Source organism: Atractosteus spatula, chromosome 2 (genome assembly GCF_055471065.1).
Source record: "Atractosteus spatula isolate fAtrSpa1 chromosome 2, fAtrSpa1.hap1, whole genome shotgun sequence".
In the NCBI taxonomy this organism is placed as follows: Eukaryota; Metazoa; Chordata; class Actinopteri; order Semionotiformes; family Lepisosteidae; genus Atractosteus; species Atractosteus spatula.
The window spans coordinates 11,827,416-11,850,767 of NC_142707.1; the positions used below are offsets into that span (position 1 = coordinate 11,827,416).

Sequence of the window (23,352 nt, forward strand, 5' to 3'; positions counted from 1 at the left end):
CCAATCTCATCAGGGTTTTCTGTTCTGGCTAAATATGAATTGGGCTGTGCTCTTCCATTATAGCATTAATTCTCCAACCATTAAAAATCAGTTGGGAGGCTTGTTTTTGAAGAGCATGAGAGCTACAGTACACATCTGTTTAACGCTGCAGATGGTCAGTCGTTGTCCCTTGAGGGTGAGAGCGAGGTTTTATGTAACCTATTCTAAAACTGAACTATGACCAGGCCTGAATTTAAGAAAGATTAGCCAGAGGTCCCGCAGTAGGACTCTGTCCTGTCTGTAAATGACCTTTGTCATTTATTGCTTTAAAGAGATATGAACTTTAAGCTGTCATACAACTCAGTATGACATAACACAGCTGGAACAAAAGATCACATGCAGTAAAAAGTTACAGCTGAGAGGAGGTCATTCAACTGATCCTATTTGTTTGTTTACTCGTATCATACTAATCTGAAAATAACATGTTTTTTGAAGGGCTTGTGAGTATGAGGTGACGTCTAAGTGCTCGTGTGCAGTTCATGACAACGAGGAAATCAGGACTTCACTGTTTGGTTCTCTGTGCCCCATTGTATTGGTCCTCTTGAAGTGTTAGTAGTGACACGCATATTGACCGTGTCAGTATCATCTAAACTTTTCACTGCCCAAATCCAGTAAAAATGTAACTTCTTTCATCCACAACAAAAGCGGTTATGTCTTTTTTTTTATGTGCTGTGTGTCTGGCATAAAGCCTTCAGCTAAAACTGAGTCCCTTGGACCCTTAAGACATTTCTTAACTTGTTCTTCCTATGGTATTTTGGCACTGGTGAGCAAGCTAGTGAGCATGTTAGGCCAATTGTAATTGTAGCGGTCTTGTTGTTGTCCTGTTGGAAAATCAACACTTTCCTTGGCTCACAGGAGTGGAAATGCCTCAATTTTTGTCAATGTACTGCTGAGTGGGGAGCTTGTCCTCAATTTGCAACAAAGTCGTTCTTCTCTTGAAACAGATGTCTCACCACATCACCACATTTCAGCTGCCCTCCTCTTACACTCACCATGATGTCTGCACACACATGCCTTCCTTTAGGTCTTTGAAAGACAAAACAGCAGGGTCAGGGAGCAAACCTCTCCCCCACTCTCCTTACTGTCACCTCAGATGTTCTCTTATCCACAGTAGACAATGATTTCACCTTTCAACTTTCAACTTTAACCCTGAACAGACTCCAAGCAGATCATTTTAAGCAGAAGGTTAGCTACAGTCACTCTGCTGATATCCTCTCTGCTGATATGCTGGCTACTTCTTCTTTGTGACTCTCCTGCTGTAGCCATGAAAACAATTGAAAACAATCACACTTATGAATTAGCTGGTATGTGAAAAGTTTAAAAAGGTAATGCAATCTTTTACTTTCCAGTGGAATAGAAATATTTTGATACTGAACTGTATCTGATCTGGAAGCGTTCACCCTTCAGGCAGTTAGCCTATTTTATTTACAGTAAGTGAGAAGGTAAGGAGCGAAGTGTGAGGGGAGATGGGAAAAAAAATTGCAAGACTTCTGTCTAGGACACAGCCGTTGAATACTGTAGCTTTTCAGAACACTGAAACACTACTTCCTGTGCAGCTTTATGGAAGTATTACAGGAAAAGATTTAAATGCAGCAGACAATCACTAACAATTATGGAACCTACCAGAAGTCAACAAAAAGACACAAACAGTCCCTTGAATAATGTGTGAGAAATGCTGCTGTCGATTCTGTAATTAATCGCGTGTGCTAGGAATCATCCTACATATTTTATTTTTACTCCTGTGAATGTTCCGAGCATTGTTTAACGCTTCCAAGTACTTGAACTTCTATGAAGGATGGATTTCACCTTGAAAAGTATTTGCACTTAAATTCCCCCCTACATGAAGGGATTAGCCTGGGCCAGTCTGAGACATGGGTCAGGCAGAAGATGGCTGTGATTTGAAGTTCAGCAAGGATCTCCCTCCCCACACCCAGAAACACATATTCTATCCCACTGGCTCTTCATCCCCAACAAGATGATTTCTAATTAAAATCAAATGCAGGCAAAACGCTCTGGGACTTTCTCACACCACAGGGCCAGCCTAATCCACTGGCATTTCCTTTAATAAAACAGCAGCGCTGGGAATAATGGGATGGGTGTTTTTCGAGAAAACAGGACATTTTTGTTCAAATTTATTTTCGTTACATGTTGTTAGATATTAAAAGTGTTTTGGTCAGAATTACTGAAAGGCTTGCAAAAATGTTCTACATATTCAGAACAAAACTTGTAGAGAGATATATTGTATCTGATTGCAATCATCCCTGTCTATTTACATTTAATTACACCTCTGGGTAATAATAACAGTAAATATGAGCATCCAGCTTTACAGGATGATTTTAGAAGTTTCTTTTGATTCTGTACAAAATCTGATCTAAGTTCTAATTAAGAGTATTACATTTTTTATACAGATATAATGAAACTGATTTTCTCAAACTATGATTGTGTGAAGAAAATGTAACTTTTCTCATTCCCCTGCTCAAAACCTCCATTCTTTTAAAGCTTTGAAAATCATACTGTCAGTTAGTTTGAAATATTGCCTGCTAGACATTCAAATATAACCCCCTAGGTACATACTTATATGGAAATAGGGTATCATTAGGTCAGAATCCAGCTAAAAAAGGTGCACATTTATCCATCCATAAGTCAATCAATTAACATGAGATGCACAAAAACTAAAGGTAACACTATAGGGAATGGATGAACTTTTGATTTAAATTTGTATTAATCAATACAGTCTGAGAACAGCAGCATTCCTTAGGAAAACACAACAATCAAGAATCTCTTACAAAAGTGCTATTCAGTGCTCAGATTCCCTGGCTGATACAGTATATGTTATGTTTCTCAGATCCTGCACCAGATTGAAAGGAGAAGCCCTAAATCAAAGTCTGTTTTTTATCCAACCAGGACCCATAAAGGCAGCACATTTGTGATTCATGCCGTATCAGAAGTAGATCACAGGGAATTTAGAAAACATATTCTGGCAAAACAAGGCTATTTAATAGTCTGTAGTAGCTTCCAGATCACAGCCTGCCTCCATAAGCCCAGAACCAGGACTGCTGAATCATTCATTTGATGGTACATTTTATAGTGAGTAGTAGTTTTATAGTAAGAAGAAAGAAGCTGAAGTATTACTAGCAGCTGAGCTAATCCCATCTAACAGCTAAGCACAGGATGCTGGCATACGTTACTGTAGATGTCTGGAACCAGAAAAGACCACATCACTCAGTAGCACTCTCTAGTCCCATAATCCTACTTTTATCCTAATTTTTTTCACAGATACCATAAACTAAAAAGAAATGTACTGCAACCAAACAGTTAAATAAATGGTGCTATTATATAGTCCCTTCCATCCCACAGGATCACAAAGATCTTTACATATCCATCCATCCATCCATTTTGTAACCATTTCTTCCAAGGTTGCAGGGGAGCTGGACACAAACACAGACAATGTAAACACTCACACCAGCATCAAACTTCCAAGAAGCCAATTATCCCTCAAGTATGTATTTGGACTGTGGGAGGAAACCTAGAGGAAACCCACACAAACATACAAATTCCAAGCAGCCAGCACCCCAGGAACAACTGAACTCGGGTCCCCAGTGCTGTGAGGCAGCAATGCTAAGCACTGTGCCATTGTACTGTCCGATCTTTTACATATAGGATGAAAACCCATTTCATCCACCAGGATCATGCATGGTCATCATGCCATGAAGTGCCAATAACCCCTCTACACAGTGGAGGAGAAGAGAGAAAAGGCCCACAATTAAGCCCACAATTACTGAATGTTAGTCGGGATACCAGGAATAACATCCTCATGCTTTTGAAAAGTGACATGGAATCTTTAATTTCCAAGAAGTTAAAACTTTGCTTTAAAGTTTTATTAGGAGCTACAGCACACAGTCAACAGGCAACTGGGTTCAAGAACTCGAATCCAAATGGAAGAGCGCCACCTACTGGTCTGCCACAGGTACTTGAACCATTAACCTCCAGTACTGACAAAGCCAAGCCTTGAGTAGCGTCAGACATCTGAAAAGACTGGTCTACAAGATGGAGATGTTCCTGCCATTACAGATTGTTTAGGTCAGAAAAAAGGCAAGTCAAAATGATTCTTGACATCTGCTTCCTTTTATCTTGCACTGCACGCATGACTGAGCACTTGAGGCTATAAGGGCTCAATTAAAGCAGGAGCTCTTCAAAAGAAAATAAGAAAAATCTTGCAGTGTATGTTAACTGTTTTGCTGAATTGAAAATAATGATGGGATAATAAACTTTCAAGGCATGCCAGGTGCATTGCTGAAACTGTCAACACAATGCTAGGCTGATGAACCATTACAAAATTAGGAAGAATAGAATGTCCTCCTGATGTATATCACACAGCTAATCAAAACTGGAAATGCCTTCAAAATGGTACTTACTTAGTAAAGGAGAAAAATTTCAAGTCTTATATACAAAGTTGTTTCTCCTTTAAAATCAATGATCCCGTAATACAGGCATTTAGAATGAAAACAAAACCTCTTACAGGTGTGTCTAATATCAGTACAGTGGTCTTGTTGCCTACATTATGAAATGTAATTAAGTAAAAGCAATAAATGTAAAAACAGAAATGTGTTGTATGTAGAAACTCCATAAAACAAGATAATTAATTGTTTGCCAATTGTGATAATTGTGTTACATCCATTAACAGTAGTTTGATTCTACTCACAGAGCATATCAGAACTCTGAACAAAGGGCACAGCCTTTTGAAATAAAGTGCAGCACACTTCTAAATTGTCACTTTTTAGTTAAAAGACACCAAGCCATGTCTGTGGTGAGCCCCGCCTTCCCTGGAGACCTTTGTCAAAAGACAGAATTTATATTGGCAGATTATGACAGAGCTGGACAAAGACAGTGTGTAACTAGAGCGGTCTAATTGTACTGTTCCTGAATTCAGAGCAGCCAAGTCAGTCATAAACACTGGTTTCTAGCAGCCAAATGAAATGAAAATAAAACAGCCTAGCCATAGTAACTCTACATCATGGTCTCCTGCCAGGGTGAATTTTCCACAGCATGTGTTTCCAACACTGTGTCCTGGTAGACTGGACTGGCAAACTCCCATGAGCCCTCAAATATCTGCAAAAGAGCAGAGAGCTGGTCCATTGTTTCAGGACAGGCCAGGACTGAATTCTCATTGTTCCTCCTGAATCTGAGGATCAACTCATGGATGAAGTCTCCTCTCCAGGACTATGGCTAGGCTTTTCCAGGGAGGCCCCATAGTTGGAACACACCTTCAGTTCCCCTTTCTTAAAAATGGTTTGACATTCCAGAGGTACTATACCCATCTTCCATGTAACAGTGAAGAGACATGGTAAGCATGACACCCCAGATTTGTCCAGCTGTTTCAACATCTTTGGGCAAATCTTTTCCATCCCTCCTGCCTAACCACTGCAAAGGCACTATACCACCACAACATTTATAGGTTCAGTCCACATCTGATTCCACATCCAGTCTACTTGGTTAAGGAAGTCCACATTTCATTAGTCTCAGGTCAATATTTTAATGCCATATCTGAAAACAAAGACACTTCATCCTAAGGTATAAAATGGTTTGCCAGAATGCCTCTATGGCCTTTCCTTTAAAGGAAGCCACCATCTTGATCCAGGCTCATTAATGGGGGTCATGAGCCAAGATGGTCACCTGGTGATTGGACATTGCTGCAGAATGAGACACAGCTAGAGGTCTTGAAGGGAGAAGAGCTGTTAGGATAGGCTCTCTGTGGAGTTAGCCAGACATCTGAGCAGTCAGGAGACTTACTATATACTGTACTGTACTCCCTCACCAGTCATGGAGTAGGTCACTTTGAATACTCCTTTGGCTAATGTTGCCATGAGAAGATCCTGACAGTGCCTCATCGACCATGGTAGAACATCACTGTAATAGTATGCTTAAGGTTAAGATTCCATTCATGAGACTGTTCAAAATGCCATTTGGTGTCAGTAGCAGTCTACTATGGAGAAGCAGTTTTGTTTTTCATGCTTTGGTAGATTTTGCAGGCAGTGCTGAGAAAGCCACAGTCCAGAATGGTAAAAAGAGTTAACTGTCATCTTAGCCACAGCCGAAATGCCTTTTAATTCAAGGCGTGCTTATTACTTTTAAAAAAAACTGCAGTGGTAGCTTGCATCAAGCACCACTTCTCCACTAAAGTAGGGGAGGGGGGGGGGGGGAGAATAAAAATGAATCTTTCTCTCCGGTCCAAATTAAATATTTCTGTAATTTAACAGATGGCATATTCACATTCTAGCACTCACATTACTTTCTGAAATGTAGAATACCTTAAGCGTAGAGATTACCTACAGATCTTGTATTGCTGGTGAAAATGTTAGAGAATTCTGCAGAACATCTACAGGGCTGGTAGAGCAGTAGCAGGTACCAACACTGCAATGACAGAAGGAAGCTACTGCAAATACTTCGCTGGATGCTATTACCAGTCAAGTGCAGATCCAGCTGTTCTAAAACCATGCTATAAGACAGCAAATGATGCTGATACCCATGCATTCACTGTAGCTTGCTGGATGATGGAGTTACAGGCAGTGTATTTTTGTAGTATATGCTGTACTTCAAAGGTAAAACTGCAAAAACACCATAGTAAGCTACACAAGTTTTCTTGCCACATGAGGATTCATTCTCTTGGTTGTTGTATATTTTTGGCTCTACAGCCAGCCCTCACACTCGCATAAACAACTCAGAAACATTCCCCTCCAGCGGACGTTCGCTGACCACAGGCTGAATTGAAAACATCTCTTCATGTTCTAGGATTTGATTCTTTTCTGTGATCTTGAGGGTGTCGGACCTCAGTGTAAAATTCAACACTAAAGTAATCTCAGTGATTCCTACACTACTACGAAGTGCTTGACAAGACAGATCTCAGTCATAAATTGCAATCAGTCTCTATTTCTTTTACAGTGCGTGGACCACTGTGGCTATGAAAGGATGCAGATTTGTTCCAGTGAATGTCTCCCCCTCCTGGTTGGCTAAGCACAGTACCTCAGGTTAAACGGCTTCTTTTTATCTTGTTATTTCTCCGCCCTTCAATAATTTCCTAATAATTCTTCCCTACAATACTTCAGTTCACATCTGATCAAAAAGTTGGTGCATCTCTATTACAGTTCTGAAGCCTGACAAACAGGAAACTGGATAAATGTACAGGTTTCTGTTTTCATAACTAATTCTATTTAAAATATTTTTCTGACATTTGAGTAGTGAAACTAAAGCTGATAATTCACTTTAATCACAATTTGCACTCTCAGTGATGTGCGCAACAACTAATTCTTGAATCTGTGATGAATATTTTGTGATGAGACTTATTTTCATATTGACATTATATTGTACAATTACAAGACACAAATAAACTTTCAGAAGTATTAAACAAGGCCCCTGTGTGAAGTTTGTCATCAGGAAATTTGGAATAGATCTCACAGCTTGGAGACTGCTGATTTGAATCTGGGCTGTTCTGCCACTGGACTGTACATGAAAGTCTCCAGGAACAGGACAATAAATGACTTGATAGCATCTGTTGTTAACCAGAGGGATTTGTTTATAAAATGAATGTCACATACAAAATCCAGATAAAAAGAGGTGATTCAGTTCAATCTTCATCAGACAATATTGCATGGCCAAGTAATCAAAATAATGAAACACGTTAACAAAGGCAACCTAAAGGTCCAGTCATCCATCCATATTCTAACTTCTTTTTCCCATCTGGGGTCACGGGGGAGCTGGAGCCTGTACTGGTAAGCAACAGGCACAAGGCAGGATACACCTGGACAGGACGCCAGGTCATTGCAGGGCAGAGACACAGACACAACCACACACACACTCACACGGGGTCCAATATTCCAATTTACCTACCAGCATGTCTCTGGACTCTGAGAGCAAACTGGAGCACCCAGAGGAAACCCACGACAAAACAACAGGAAAACATACAAACTTTGTGAACATAACACCCAGGAATTGAACCCAGGACTCCAGTGCTGCAAAGCACCAATGCTAACCCTTGTAAAATTGTTCTTCCCTTGGATATAATCTTTGGATATAAGTCTATAGTCCAAAAAACTACTAAAAGCTTTGACTTTCATGACCTCCTTTTGTCTATTATCTTTCATTATACCAGCTACAAGACCATTAAAATTACAGATGAGAGAGGGCCATTGTGCCCATAACATTTGTGTTGTGTCTGTTCTTCTTGTTCTGCCATACAATAGGAATCCTGTTTTTTCCATGTTGTTGTCTGGGCACTTGTGGATTTTGTGTTTTACCAATGAATTTCCTCCAACCAAGACATCAGCTCCACACACACAGCTTCAAAATCAGTGTCTACTGCACCTTAGATCAGCATATATTTTATTTTTCAACTGTGCTTCAGACTCTCTACACACTGTGTCTGTGTTTTTAAAGGAGAATCATAACTCATAGACAGAGCAGACCAGTGGAATAATAATAAGACCAAACTAACTTGAGTTGAGGATTCCAGACAGAGAGCTGAGAGCACACCCAGTTTTGAGCTCTAAATGAAGCTGGTACTCACGGCAGGTGAATCCATGCTCTAGGAGCAATGCGGTTCTCTTGGATGTAATTGTTGCTCAGCACGAGAACCTTCAGGTTGAGAGTTTTGTTCAGAACTCCCTCCTGGATCTCCTCAATGTGGTTTTCATCCATGTGCAGCTCCTGCAGCAGCAGATGAAGGTTTCAAATCTGACCTCACATGGTAAACAATTCAGAATCCACAGCTCATTTCTTTATCATAACGGACTAGTTACTCATTCGTCTTTTTTTTTTAACGGCCACATTATTTGATGGCTTCTTGTGCCATCTGCTAAAAGAAAAAAATAATTTTACCATCTCAGAAATATAGTTAGATTGAAACCTGTGCTTGATATATGGTCTCTTCATGGATTTTCACAGCTTGAGTTTGGCAATTACTACTTTGCAGGTCCTCTGCTAAAATAAGAAGGCTCCAGCTTGTTCAAACTGCGGCTATTATTTCACACTCGGCGTTATATTACAACCGGTTTTAAAATCATTACAATCATCATTTAACTTTAAAAGGGCTTTTCTAACATACTAAGCTCTTCATAATCAAAGTCTTTCATTTCTTCATGATCTACCTATTCCATATGTCCCAGTCTCTCTTCAAGTTCTAACTCTCTGATTGTACACAAAACCAGCTGAAAACAGTTACTCTGGTGTTACAATCACTGTCTAAATAAATGCAATCTCACAAACTTTCAGCAAGATGAAACATTCTAAGTTTAAATTTGTTTTATACAAATGTGTTTTTAATCAAGGCTGAACTTTCTTCTGTGTGCATGTTTTCTTGGTTTTAACTGCACAGTATTCTGTGATGCTCTGATGGGAAGAGCTCTATATTAAAACAAATGTAATCTAACAATTAGATTTAAATTAATTGTGGACAAAACCACAATAAAACAGAACTATAATCCCTAATATGGACATACATATACTGTATATCTTAATCGTTAGAGCTTAATTTTATCCTTGGAATAAACTGTACAGTCTCTTCATAGTCTACTTGAAACATTACTACTTTCACCACCTTTATAAGGGGTTGTGCTTTTATTATTTCCTCAATAAAGGTGGCAGACAAACCTGTAGGGAGGCAGGAAGACCAGGAGGGATAGTCCTGAACCTGTTCTCATCTAGTCTCAGGTAGATGAGCTTCTTCAGTGGTCGGAAGGCCAGAGGAGACACGTTACCATCATGTAAGTCATTCCCCTCAAGCTCCAATGTCAACAGCCTTGAGACGCCTGCAAAACACACCCACTTCATTAACAAAGGGTATGACAGGGCAATCAACTATTCTTTCTCCCACATACTCAAGGGGGTCTCTGTCCAGAGCAGTGGTTCCCAGCACTGGTCCTAGACGAACACTGGGTCCAGTTTGGGGAATTCAAGTTCGGGGAATCAAACCACAGACTATTGATTTGATTTCAGTTTTCTGTTTGGGACATATTTGTAAATTTGCCTGGACTTGTCTTTGGTTTCAACCCATTACCAATTTCAGAGTTTCAGAACTACTGGGGTGCACTGTCTGAAAGTTAAGCAACTGGCCCTCTGCAGAAGGAGAAGAACGCTTATTGCTTTGTGTTTGGTGGGGAGATTTACACGATATTTTCTCAACTATCAGGGACACTGCTATTGATAAAGTAACTCAAATGACTAAATGTGTTGTATTTCTTGTCCATAGGCTCCTGCTGCCCCGCTACCCTGTATTGGATAATGCGGTTAGGATCGTCATCCCTCCTCTTAAGGGCGCTCTGACCTTTCCCCCTTGGCATTTGTTTGCCTGTGCCACGCCCCCCGAGCACCGGATCACCGCTGTCACGTCCCCCTGTCTGTCAACCTGTACTGATCCTCTATGTCTTTTCCCTGTAGTCCTTCTCCACTTACTTCTGGATTATACTGTCTGCATAGGGTCCTGAACTACGCTTCACGTAGGAAAGGGATGAATTTTCCTTGTCAAAATGTGTATCTCCCTGTTTTTTCTTTTTTTCATTCGTAATACTAAAAAGGTATACATTGTGTATCTCTAAAAGAAGTGTATGGGATCAGTTTTGTTCTGTAATTGCTTCTGTGCTTGCAATGGGGAAGGGGTTTAAATACAGTACATTTAAATACAAATAAAGAATAATTAGATAAATACAATAACATTTTGTTCACACAATTGCCCTGTTGTACTACATACGCTATGCATTATTACTATTCTACTTTATTATACAGAGGCTTCCTCTGTTTCACACAAGATACCTTTGAAGCTCTGTGGAGTCAAGTCATTTATCTTGTTGTCATTCATCTTCAGCTCCTCCAACGATGCCGGCAGCTGAGGGATTTTTGTTATTCGATTCCCATCCAGGTTCAACCTCTTCAGCTTAGTTAGATTCTATAGCCAACAAATTATAAATATTCTTACTGGTATGGAGTGTGAGTTACTTATTGTCACTTACCGTACCACATTAAGTAATATGAAAGACAATGGTTAGTTACACAATAAGTACCTACTGTATGTAATGTTATCTAACCAAATTAGTCATTGAAAGCAAATTTTCAACTGACAATAATGGCTTAGAATAAAAACATTAATACAGCAAGGCCTTTGTCCAGGACAGGAGCAAAGTAACATGCTCAACAGTACCCCATCTGGAATTTGAATCCACAGCCTTCTTAGTTAGAAATATAAAGCCACAACCACCAGTCCATTCGTTGCACATACTGTACATTAACACACATAATACTGTACATTGCAAAGTCCATCTTTGCACATACTGCACAGTCTTCACTGTGGAACTATAATTACAATATTTGGATTTGATCATATCAGTAAAGAAAAATACAGCAAGTAATGTGCAGGTAAGCTCCATTGAAAAGAAATTATGCAAGACAAAGTTAAAAAGTTTATAAATAGAAGGATCAATGATTTTTTTTTAATTTCCTGGAGATTTGTCATGGTGAGAACAAGCTGAAATAGTACAGCACATATAACATAGTACAGCAATTGACACGGGTACAGTTTAGCTCTCATTTGCTTGACAGCAGTTCATTCACAAAAAGACCCTTTTAAAAATTAAGAGCATACATCACCAAGATAAAATTAAGGTTATGCCATTAAAAAGCTGCACTTCAGCATGTGGAACAATGGAAAACCAACATTGAGTAAGTGATGAAACAAGAGAGCTAAGACAGCAGTAGGTTTTTTGTAAATCTACGAGATTGCAGTTTACAAAATGCATGAATTGTAATTACAATTAACAAAGTTTCAACAAATGGTTTGGCTACAACCTATAACATTTTCTGTGGGGGGTTCTCAGTGGCCTAGTGCAGCATGTACAGTATAAGAGAAATGGTGTCATATCTGAGTACAGGCTTACCCGAAACAGGTCAGGATGCAGAGAGGAGTCATTCAGCTTGTTCTTGCTGAGATCCAGCCACTCCAAGTTTGGCAGTCCTGCAAACGCCCGCGCCGGAATCTTGGATATTGCATTCTCTGACAACAAACAAGAATGTACAGGTTTAGATCAGCGCACACACTAATTCTTAACTCCTGTGGTATTATTTGATGTTTTCTTGCTTATTTTATTTAAAGCAGTGAGACACAGTATGTATAGTAATCGGCAGATATAGGTTAAACAAAAATTTGTTTTTGATTGTCCCATGCTCATTATTGAATACTTTTTGAAATATGACATTATTGAGAAATACACACAGTATTAAAGATTAATCATGGGCTATAAGCAGTCTGATGTTTCCATCTTGTGTATTAACTTACTGTACATAAGATCCTGAGTACTAGGCGCCTCTGTGGTGTAACATAAATGAAGTCCCAGAATTCAGGCACATCCCCTCACCTGCCAGGTAGAGAATCTTGATGCCAGGGTCTTTCAGAATGGGCACATGGGTCATCCTTGAGTTGCTGCAGGCAATGGTAGTATCTGACAGCAGGCAGCCTATGGGCAGTGACTCCATGATGCTGGTCCTGGTACTGGGGTGCCAAGGGTCACCGGGGAGTGGGCGCCCAAGGAACCAGTCATCCAGCTTATCGTAGACCTCATCGAGGTTATCATCAATGTCATCTAAGTCAACTAGCCGGCGCCGGCTTCCGAGACGGACCTCCTGGGTAACAGTCGACCTGTCAAGAGCCCTTTTGGCATCTGTCATCCCCCTGCTACTTCCTTTGCTTTTCTCTGGGGCGGGTCTCACCCCCTTCCCCTCTTGAATCTTCCCTGTTTCCGGTTTCTTTCCCGTCTCCTGTTTCCCCACCTGTCACGAGCAGGAATGTGAAAATGGTAATGTGGACATCCTGGAAGCTCTGAAACTGCAGTTAGCATTTTCCAGCTCTTCTCTTGAACTACAGAGATAATTTTATTTAAATTAACAGTACCATTTAAGTTAAATTAAAGTCTTGTTCACTGAAATCCTCTTGTTTCACTGTCTCTGTTAAATTGCCCTTGCCCTTACTTCCATCCATCAATTAATCATTTTATAAATAAAATCATTTTATAGTCAATCTTTTCTGATCTTTTAGAACAGGAAGCATATTTGAAAAATGACATTCCAAATCCTGAGATGCTTAGTACTGCTGCATTCCAATCTCTTTTTTAAAAAAGTTTAAGGGATGGTGCAATTACAGTACTTCAGGCTTGACTTCTGGAATAGCATTTGTTTTTAAACACTTCCTGTTCTATGAAAAGCAAAGGTGAAGTATCTCATGAGTGGCTTTATATATCTATGCACCTTTCGAACAAATTGGCCGAAACGAATGTGTCACGGTCGATATCCCCTCTTCCAGTGGGCGCTCTAATCCTCTCTAGATAGTCCTTTTAATTATTACTTCCTGGTGTGTCTAGCTTTGGAAAATGGTTGTCTCATGGCCCGCCTACCACCAGACTTCACAGGGACGTTTGAGGGCACAGTCCAGTAATAGTCAACCTAACCTTCTGAGCCTGGGGCCTGGGATGAAGCCCCATAATCCTGGTTCTTGTTTTTCATGTGTCTGTTCCTGTTTTGTCTCCGGATAGGTTTCCCGATAATGGACATATGGACTGTTTACGGATTCTCCTGTGGACCTCCCTGGATTTGTTGCTATGGATACTTACCCTTCACTTCTGCACGGACTTCCCTATCATCACTGTGAGTACCAAAAAAACCTTGTGTGTGTCTTCCCTCAACTCTGTTTCCTATTCTTTTTTTGCTGCCTCGCATAAGGTCTTAAAATACTCTTTCTGCGGGAGCCTGACCCGGCAACCATTACAGAATGTCTGTGACCAATTGAAAGCATTGAATTATGACATGCAATTCACAGAAACTCATATAAAGCAGACTACATGCTTACATATAGAAGAGTGTTTTACTCGTGTCACTCTTGATCTGGAACTTAATACAAATGCAATAATTGTGAAGGTGAAGTTGGCCACTTTCTTAGGAACTCTACTCCTAATTTTCAAATGCAAATAACATATTCTGGTTAGATTGACCCTGACTGACCTCTTTCCCTTGAGTGGAAGTGGCTTCTTGCCTCTTTGTCTTGGCATCTTGGCTTTTCTTGGTGGTGTCTGGTTTGGGTGAACTGATGACTTGGAGCAGTTTGCCATTCTTGTACATTTTTCTCCTGGTCTTCGCCTTGGCCTCCTCCGGCTTGGATGTCTGCTTTGCTACTTCTCCGGGGATTTTTACTTTCTGTGCAGGAACCAGAGGGTCCTGAGGGTCTGTAAAAGGGTTGAATTAAGCGTCTGCACCAAATTCCTTCTTTCAGTCATACCAAGAAGTGATTTGTTAATTTTCAGATGTGTAAGCAAAAAGAAAAATTACAATCCAACATCTTAAAGTCGGATTGTAGTGATCATTAATGCATGGTCAGCATGGACATACAAATACTTCTTTTGGTAGCACTTTGGTGTTAGTGTGAGTGAAATGACTTGACATAGCAGAAATTAACAATACAGTTCAAGCTCTTCTATATGTTAAAGTATTTTGAGAGCTCTAAGATTATGCCACAGTGAATGGACAGTACTGTACCTTACAAGAATATTCTACTCAATGACATCACATTTAATGTCAGTATAAACTTTTTATTTAAAACTGTAAAGATCAAATAGAACACTGTTGTACAGTAAATGAAAAACTGTGAAGGACATACACTAAGTGAATGCATAATTATTCAACTTACAAGATAACACTTGGTGGAAGCTATTATTGCTGTCAGTCTTTTTGTATAGGTCTCTATCAACTTTTCACAGTTGTTCCAGTTCTGACAAGTGTGTTGATGATTGTTGATGGACTATAGTCTTTAAATATTACTGTAGCTTTTCTTTTGGATTCAATGAAGTCAGGACATTGACTGATCCATTCAAGGACATTCTCTTTCTTTTTGTTAAACCATCCCAGTGTGGCTTTGACCTTGTGCTTCATGTCATTGTTTAACTTAAATGGAAATGTTCCATCCCATTTTAGATTCCTGAGTGAATCATGCAGGTTTTTCTCTAGGATTCAGTTGTGCTCTGCTCAATCATCACTCAGTTCCAGATGCTTCTCATCACTCCCTGCTGATCAGAAGCATCCTAATAACATGCTCCACCATGCTTGACAGGATAGTGGGCAGTGTGCTACAACAGTCTTGCACCAGAGACAAAGGTTTATGTTTAGTCTGACCATCATACCTTCTGCCACATGTCTGCAGTATATCCTATATGACATTTAAGATGACTACCATTTCAGATTTTCAAGCTTTCAGAATTGCTGTGACAAAAGAGGTTAAATTCTTGTACATCTGAGAAACTTCTAATTTTTTAAAGTCCAATTTCTTGCCTACTATCAGCATTTTTAGTATTATCAGTTTAGAGTAGACTGTGAAGATGATCAATATTATGTTCTATACAAGAATGAGGCATTACTTTCTCTGAACCATTTCTAAACCTCTGTTGCTTCTTCACATCTGAAGCAGCCAAAGTTGTGTTTCTTTTCTTTATCTTTTTGCATGGAATGCACCTTTATCATTGACTGGCTTAAAATATTTTCTATTTTTCCTGTGCAGAAAGGGTGGGGGAGAGAACAATATTATTCACTCTTTTCTCTATTATTCACTATAAACATTAGTTCCTAGATTAAATATTTCTAAATATAATATAGATCATTATATATGTAATAGATCATTAATATATTTACATTATTGAACACTAACACCAAATGGTTAAAAGTCAGCTCATGTAACAAGCCCAGCCTTGCAGCTGTATATATTTCCTAGTAAAATAAGGACATACTGGACTGCCACATTATAAAAGAGAAGACAGTTATGTATAGTAAAAGGCCACCGAAAACACAAACAACACAGAGAATGCATTTTCATTTTGATCTTTCCCACCATGACATAATGCTTGATCAGTGAGGCTTTCTGCAGTGTTGTGACGATCAGCAGATGTCGTAGGTAGGCCTACCTGTAGTTCTGCAGGGGATGCTATTACAGGTGACTCTCCCTCTTTCACAGAAGCAGATGGAGCAGGGGACGGGACTCCACACTGCCCCCTCAAACATGGCCATTCCATTGACCAGGCAGTGGCTGGCGCCTATAAGACCAAGAAAGATATAGCAAGTCTTTGCAGATCCCACCACTGGCACAGCAGTTACTGTACAGTAGGTAGTTAAAGGTATTAAATGTAAAGAGGAACTTTTGAAGATACAGTAAGTTGTTATGCTTTGAACACCTGAGCAATATGAAAAATAAGAATGATGCTCAGGTGCCTGGCACTGCTCATTGGGTTTATAGAATTTAAGCAATTTTAATGGGTCTCATTGTTTAGGGACAGATTCTAGAAATATTGTTTTAACAATATGGTTATTCTTGACTGCATACAATTGACAGAATTATTTGTGTCCAGATGTTTCTCATCTGTTGTATTTATTCTTAATGTCCACTAATTATAACACTTTTACTGTAATGAATTAATGGTTATTTAATTAACGGTTTTTAGGTAAATGTTGATATACTTTTGTCTATGAGATTAGTCAATAATATACAGTATGCATTGGGGCTAGTATTTTATAATTTAACCTAATGTAAGTTTAATATTATTAGGAAAATTCATAACTGCATAAGAATAAAATATTACAATTGCGTTACCTATTTTGGAATCGAAAAGCAAGTAAAACAGTCATCTGAGGTAAATGCATTACCAACAAAAATGGGATCCATTTAAGCTACAAGGTAGAATCCATGAAATGTACAGTACTTCACAGTGAAAAGCCTCTCTCTGCATTAAACTAGGTGGCAATTATGCCCCAAATAAATCATGCAAAGATTAAATACACCACACAACAAAAAATCAATTTTATCTCCTCTCAAATGTCATAAATTTTCTTCCTACAAATTATATACACTCACCAGAAAAGATGTTCAGGTGTTGCCCAGGCATGATGGTTGATGGTGCTGTACCCATGGCAACCCTTGCTGGATTGCCCGAGATCCTTTGTGAGTTCTGGGCCTGCTGTTTTCCCTCAGCCCAGCTCTTGTCAAGAAACATGACAACGTAAACCCAAATGCCAAACAGAACTGTCCCCATCTTTTACTATGTATGCGTGTCTCTTCTCTGTGTCCGAAACAAGCAGACTAAGGACTGGAATGGTTCTTAAATGCTCTCTAGAAGTTTTTTTTCCACACAGGAGATAAAGAGAGAAGGTATGAGGGGGAGTGAGAGGGAGGAACGAAGAATATGGAGGAGGGAAAAAAAGAAAAACACTTTCAACAAAGCCCCTCTTTCATTCCTTTAAAAAAGTACCTACCTCTTCCCACCCTCTTAAATAAACAAGCAGGAAAGTTAGGTTTCAGTGGAGGATGATGTCATAAAAATAATCATGTAAAAAATTATTAGCCCAGAAAGTGGACAAATTTACCCTCAACATCCCACTTAAAAATGTGTGTCACATCTTTTAATAAGATTGGTGGAAGTCAATCTTTTCTGATAAAAGAAACCAAACAGACATTTGGAGACATCCCAGCCTGGCCACACGCCACTGGAAATGTATATTTTGAAAAGCAGGAGAGGGCAGTTTTTGAGGCCTAGGGGAATGAAAAGGTGCTTTGTGCCCCTGACACCAAAGGCCTAGCCATTGCTGTATGGTCTGGTCAGCGCAGCTCAAACTATAAAATAAGCAGCCAAGCATACCTGAAAGCACTCAAAGTTTTCTTTGAAATGTAAGTCCTGTTTCCACAGTTTCACATTTTTACCTTCCAAAAAGTGGGTTTTTAATTTTTTGTCCTGTGCTTTGTGCAGTCAAAGTAAGACACAGTGATTCACTCTATTTGGATGAGCTGTGTGTACAACTCAATATAATTCTGCTTGTCATGCTGTGGGTCTCATTGCGAACTGGCATAGTGAGCGTCTTGCAGAAAAGGATTGCAGCTACCTGAGAAAAGCATACCAAAAGACAATATTGTTTCTCATTACTCATAACACAATTACTTTTAAATTGTTTATAAGAAAATACCTTTCTGATTTTCTTGTGGTTACTGATCTGGTGTTGAAACCAGTGACAAAGCAAGGGTTCAGATTCTAGTGTATTCTGTCATGATACTACTGTACATCATGTGTGCTGTGGTTGCCTGTGGTGTCCTTCGGGCTGTTAGTCTGCATTACTTAGTACTGCTCTCTGCAGGTTCTTCAACTGCAAATGTGATTGTAATGTTCCATAATACATAATGAAATTGTTATAAATATTATCATGCGTAATAAAGCCATCTCTGAAATACATAATTATAAAAAACAGTTCAATCCTTTTTAGCCTTTTGTAAAGACACACTGACACATGTTCTCTGATGTCATTTACTAAAGTTCTGCTTTGAAAGATCTTTTGAGTCACAATTTACAGTATTTTGAAATAACACACTACCGAGAAGTAAAAAGACATGTACTGTACAGAGCCCTCCCAAATAAAAGCATAAAAATGCCTATTTTTTCACTACACTTCCTATTCCTGTAATGTAGGCATGTTTGCTGCATGAGTGCCCATTTCAGAATCCCTAGAAAGCACAAAGGCAGAAAATAAGATAAGATAAAATAAGATTCACATTCTCAGTGCAATTCAAAACGCCATACAAGTTTGTTTTGTTTTTTGCAGTAATTTAACAGGTTTTTGATTAATCGTCCTGTCTAATATCTTTTTCTTTCTCAAATAATTTGCTTTTTTATATGCATTTGACATAACAACAAAAAGTAGCGCATTTGGTGCATGAATAGGTACATTATAGTTAGGACTAATTTAACTTTGTAAAAAGTGCATTTTTTGTATTTTTCTTTTTTCTGGCGTGACTGAAGGGATTAATCAGTTACAAAAAGCTGGCTTTAAGCCCTTACATTCACATCTTCAACAGTGTTTGAGAGAAAAGGGGAGTCAGAGAACCTGTGTTATAACTGAACTCTGAGGTTAATTTCTTTGTATGAATGGCAGTAGAGTACAGAGCACAAAAAGGTATCTCCAAAATGGAAACAGTCTGAAACAAGACAATAAAGAAATAAACAATACCCTCATCTCAATACTTCTCTTCACCTGGTGGATCTGTTTTTAAGACTGTGAAAACCTTAAACTTTGTGTGAAACACTACGCTCCCAGCACTACAGTAACCTCTGAGTCATTTAAAGAGATCAAACAGCAATAACTATTTTAAAAACTAGCAAAACATAATGATTTGCTTTTTTATGTACAGCAATTGTTCACTCCACTCAGAAGTGACTAGAAACCTAAACATGAACCTAAACAAATGAGAGACACACAATTCTCACCATACAATCTTTTTATGACATTATGAATGTTCATATACAGTAGTATGGATACGTAACAAAATGTTGAATAAGTTGCGTTAGCATCCATAGGCTACAAAAGAACAGGTTTCAAATTAATTATTTATTCCATGCTGAAAGGAAAAGAAAGTGACACGTTTCGCCTATGAAGAAGTTACATTGTGTCTATTTTCTTTTTCTTTCAGTGTCGACTAAAACTTTAAGTATTCCCATAGAATAAGTTTTCTGATAAGATATTACTAGAAGTAATCATAATATGTTGTCCACACAACATTGATCAATAAGACTGTATCATAAAACTACAAGTTCTCTGACCAACTGAAACTGGTTGTTGAAGAAAACTGGCCTTATCTAGTTGCAGGGACAACAAAATGAAGTACCAGGACTAGGACAACACTAACAAAATTTGTCATCTTAAATTGGTCTATCAAATGAGAAAGGCTAGGTGGACTTTACAATATAATTCAACTGGGTGCTGTGTGTTATTCCAGCTTTCTGCGATAAAGTTCCTATTTCCTACAGCAGACCAGGCCAGACCTTGTAGGAATGTAATAACAGCTAGTTTGCCACTAGATGACGCCAAAACACCTCTCTCATTTGCTTTTTCTGTAAACAGCTAATAAAATAATACAAACTGGTAACTGGTAACTGCTGAACTGGTAAAAATGATTGATCTCCTGTTCTAGGCTATTAAACAATGTAGATAAAAGATACAATACTATCTGGTGAACAACAAAGTCATGAACCATGACTGTTTTTTATACCTTTCTTGCTAAATTCTATTATTCATTTAAAATTTTGATACCTGTCAATCTGTTTAATGTGTTTTTTTCATTCTGTGTTTGGATGTTCTTTGAGGCTTGCACCTTTTGAAATAAATCACAATTTGGGATACAAAACCATAAGTAAGAATTCAAAATAATCACAAACAGTAAGAAGAACAGGCTAAGTAAAGCTAAACTTGACTATATTCTGAGTGACGCCTTCACTGTGTCAAGCTGAATTTTCAGTGACCCCAACATTGCAGCCTCAACAATGTGGTTAACAGTTTATTCTAAGCACAGAAAAAAAAATCTTGGAATAAAAATGGTGTTCAGTTCAGTTTAAGGGCGGAATTTAATTTGAACTTGTTGCCATTTTTGCCCTTGTGTTCCGTTTGCAGAACTTAGGGTCAGTCTTATTTGTTCATTCTTGTTTTGTCGGAAGTGGTATTGCACGGTCACATAAATAAACGTGGGGAGTGCAGCTCAAGTGTGTCATGTCTGACTTGACTGTTTGTTGATCTTGTGAGGCAATGGCAGCTAAACAGGAAATGAAAACTGAACGCCCTCCATGTGGCCTACTGAACACATGACCAGGAAGGTGGAGGAGAGTGCACTGTACTGATTGTCAGACCTGGCCACAGGAAGTCGTGAGTGTGCATTCCTGCTGGTACTTTACTTGACCATGGAAATGAGGCTGTTGCAAAATAAACATCCTAACAGAAATAAATATACCTACAGTAACATCAGATCTGCATAAGGATGTCATTCAGTTGATTTTCAAAGAATGTCCCCTTATTCCTTATATACTGCATTTGTCTCACAGGTAATGTTTCAAAAGATAATGTACAAAACTGAGGAAAACATCAAAACAATGCCTCACTCTCAACCTGGGGAAAAATTTAATAAGTAGTCTGTTTACTTTGTAAATACATGTATTTAATCATTACTTTCAACATTCTAACATGGTAAGGATATATTACAGATACCGAATTTTGATATAAGGATAACAAGCAATATACTTGAATAAAGTATAAAAATGATATTCTATGAGAGAGATAAGATATTGACAGACAACACAGTAGAGCAAAAAAGTACAGATTCCTACAACATGCTATTTTTAAGGATTTTTGAGAAGTGTTTAGGACTTGTTCAAGTCAGTGTAAAAGGGTTCATTTGGCATTTGAGCAAAGTCCCCTTGGACTCTGGAGGGCATAGAGGTCTCTGCTGTCTGAGGAGAGGGGCAGAGTATCTCTGGAGCCAGAGAAGATCTGGGATAACTATGATTACAGTACATACTGTACCAGAGTGGACAGGACTGCAGTAATCAATAATATAACATCACACTTCAATTTTAAAGCAAGGAAGCACAGCTAAAGACTGGCATGGCCCTTGATAACATTACACGGCGAATCATTCTAGTATACACAAATTATCATTCTAAACATAAAATATAATGCATATAGTACAATATTTTATGACTGGTTGCAATGAAAATGCATTTTTAATCGTTACCAAAAATTCCAATCTACCCAATCAATGCCTTACAGGCCACACGAGAGCCTAGTTCCTTCACATTATAGGTGGCTTCTCACCGGCCATTTCTCTCTAAGGAATTTCAGTCACTGTTAGCCTTGACTCCTTCATATTGCTCCTTGTCTCTCTAAGGAATTTCAGTCACTGTTAGCCTCGACTCCTTCATATTGCTCCTTGTCTCTCTAAAGAATTTCAGTCACTGTTAGCCTCGACTCCTTCATATTGCTCCTATCACCTATTCCAGGTTTCCCGGTGTAGCCTGGTCTATTTATGTGACCGTGCGATACCACTTCTGTCAAATTAAGAATGAACAAATGAGGCTGACCCTAAGTTCTGCAGACAGACCATAAGGGCATGAACAGCAACATGCTCATTTAAGTACATGCATGAATATTATGTTTTAACCCAGTTTGACTGTAAATTACATTTCTAATAAACTCATTTTTCCTTCTTTTACTCTTAGTAAAAAGGATCTTTTCAGTATCTTCTTACCTAGTATCTTAATCCGGTAAGTTAATGATGATCAGGAAATGATTGTTTTATATCTTACTCACAGAGAAGTTGTCTGTGGAGAATTTTTAGTTGGCTTTGCCCTTTTCTGCTTTTAAATTGAAACCTAAAAACATCGCCCTCTAGTTGTGGAACTGAATATTCTGAATTTAGGACCAGTTTTTGAACAAGAGCAAATAGAAGGTTTATTACAAATGTACACTAGGCTGTAGTAAAATGTTAATTTCATTTTTATTATTTGTCATTTGAAGACTAAGAAAGTGGTTAAGACCATCACAGTCACCCTCATTTGTTTATGTGGAGTCCAAAAGTAAATAAATGCTAAAGAGAATAAGCAAAACAAGAATAACTTTTCTATATAACATTCTTCAATATTATGAAAACAATGTTTAATAAAAGTGAAAATTCTAAAGAAGTATTGAATGCGCCGTATCCAAATATTTTTTTTTCTAATATTTTCTTCAAATGTTAAATCTGAAAAGTTACTACAACTACACAACTACAGAGTATTAAATCCAAGCAGTTCATATAACAGTTCAAATAACAGACGTAAACAGATTGCAAGATTTTGTTTGCCTCCGATTTTCTTTTCACAAACAATTTCTATTTTCTATTTTCTTTTTCACATGGGGACTGGAACACTTTTAGTATTTACCCTTCCAGTCTGGAAATGCCAATGGTTTTAAGACTCCAAATACAGTAAATCTCCAAATTACAGTATAAACTACATGAGAAGGAAAGGGATTGGCAGACATGCTCCTCCAATACAGAGACGTTCATCTTTTGACATACTGTCTTGTGTATATACAGTAAGTGGCTTATAGGAGATTTAGCACCAACCAGACAAGTGGGTCTTCCTAAAATTACTGCAGGCATGTTGCTGTTTCACCAAAAACAAACTCAGGCTGACTAGTGCTCACCTGACCTTACACTCTGTGCCAGTTGTGTGGTGCTGCAGGGGAATTCCGGTTATGACAGCTAGTGATGTGCCCATGCTCAAACCAGTGACCGTTGAGTCATAAGTGTCCATTTCTCTTCATTATCTCTTCAACCATCTTCATGGTTAAAAGCCCATCCTAGGACTCTTTAATGGTTTCCTTGACTAGTAAAAGTTAACTCAATCTGCCCAATATATTTCTACCTCAGGTTTAACTCTTAACCTCTCAGAACAG

At 38.6% G+C, this 23,352-nt stretch overlaps 1 protein-coding gene across 1 annotated transcript in view; it reads right to left on the reverse strand.

Annotated features, from left to right (window-relative positions):
* The window catches only part of LOC148839248 (extracellular matrix protein 2-like), a 28,791-nt gene extending 11,568 nt beyond the window's left edge, over positions 1 to 17,223 (reverse strand). Inside the window, exons 1-8 of the mRNA XM_088930687.1 lie at positions 16,961 to 17,223; positions 16,017 to 16,145; positions 14,071 to 14,291; positions 12,435 to 12,846; positions 11,958 to 12,073; positions 10,840 to 10,972; positions 9,682 to 9,839; positions 8,600 to 8,739 (exon numbers count right to left, since the gene is read on the reverse strand). Coding sequence (XP_088786813.1) covers positions 8,600 to 8,739; positions 9,682 to 9,839; positions 10,840 to 10,972; positions 11,958 to 12,073; positions 12,435 to 12,846; positions 14,071 to 14,291; positions 16,017 to 16,145; positions 16,961 to 17,138 — 1,487 coding nt within the window. The 5' untranslated portion in view covers positions 17,139 to 17,223. The remainder of the gene's footprint in view (positions 1 to 8,599; positions 8,740 to 9,681; positions 9,840 to 10,839; positions 10,973 to 11,957; positions 12,074 to 12,434; positions 12,847 to 14,070; positions 14,292 to 16,016; positions 16,146 to 16,960) is intronic.
* Positions 17,224 to 23,352: the final 6,129 nt, after the last annotated feature.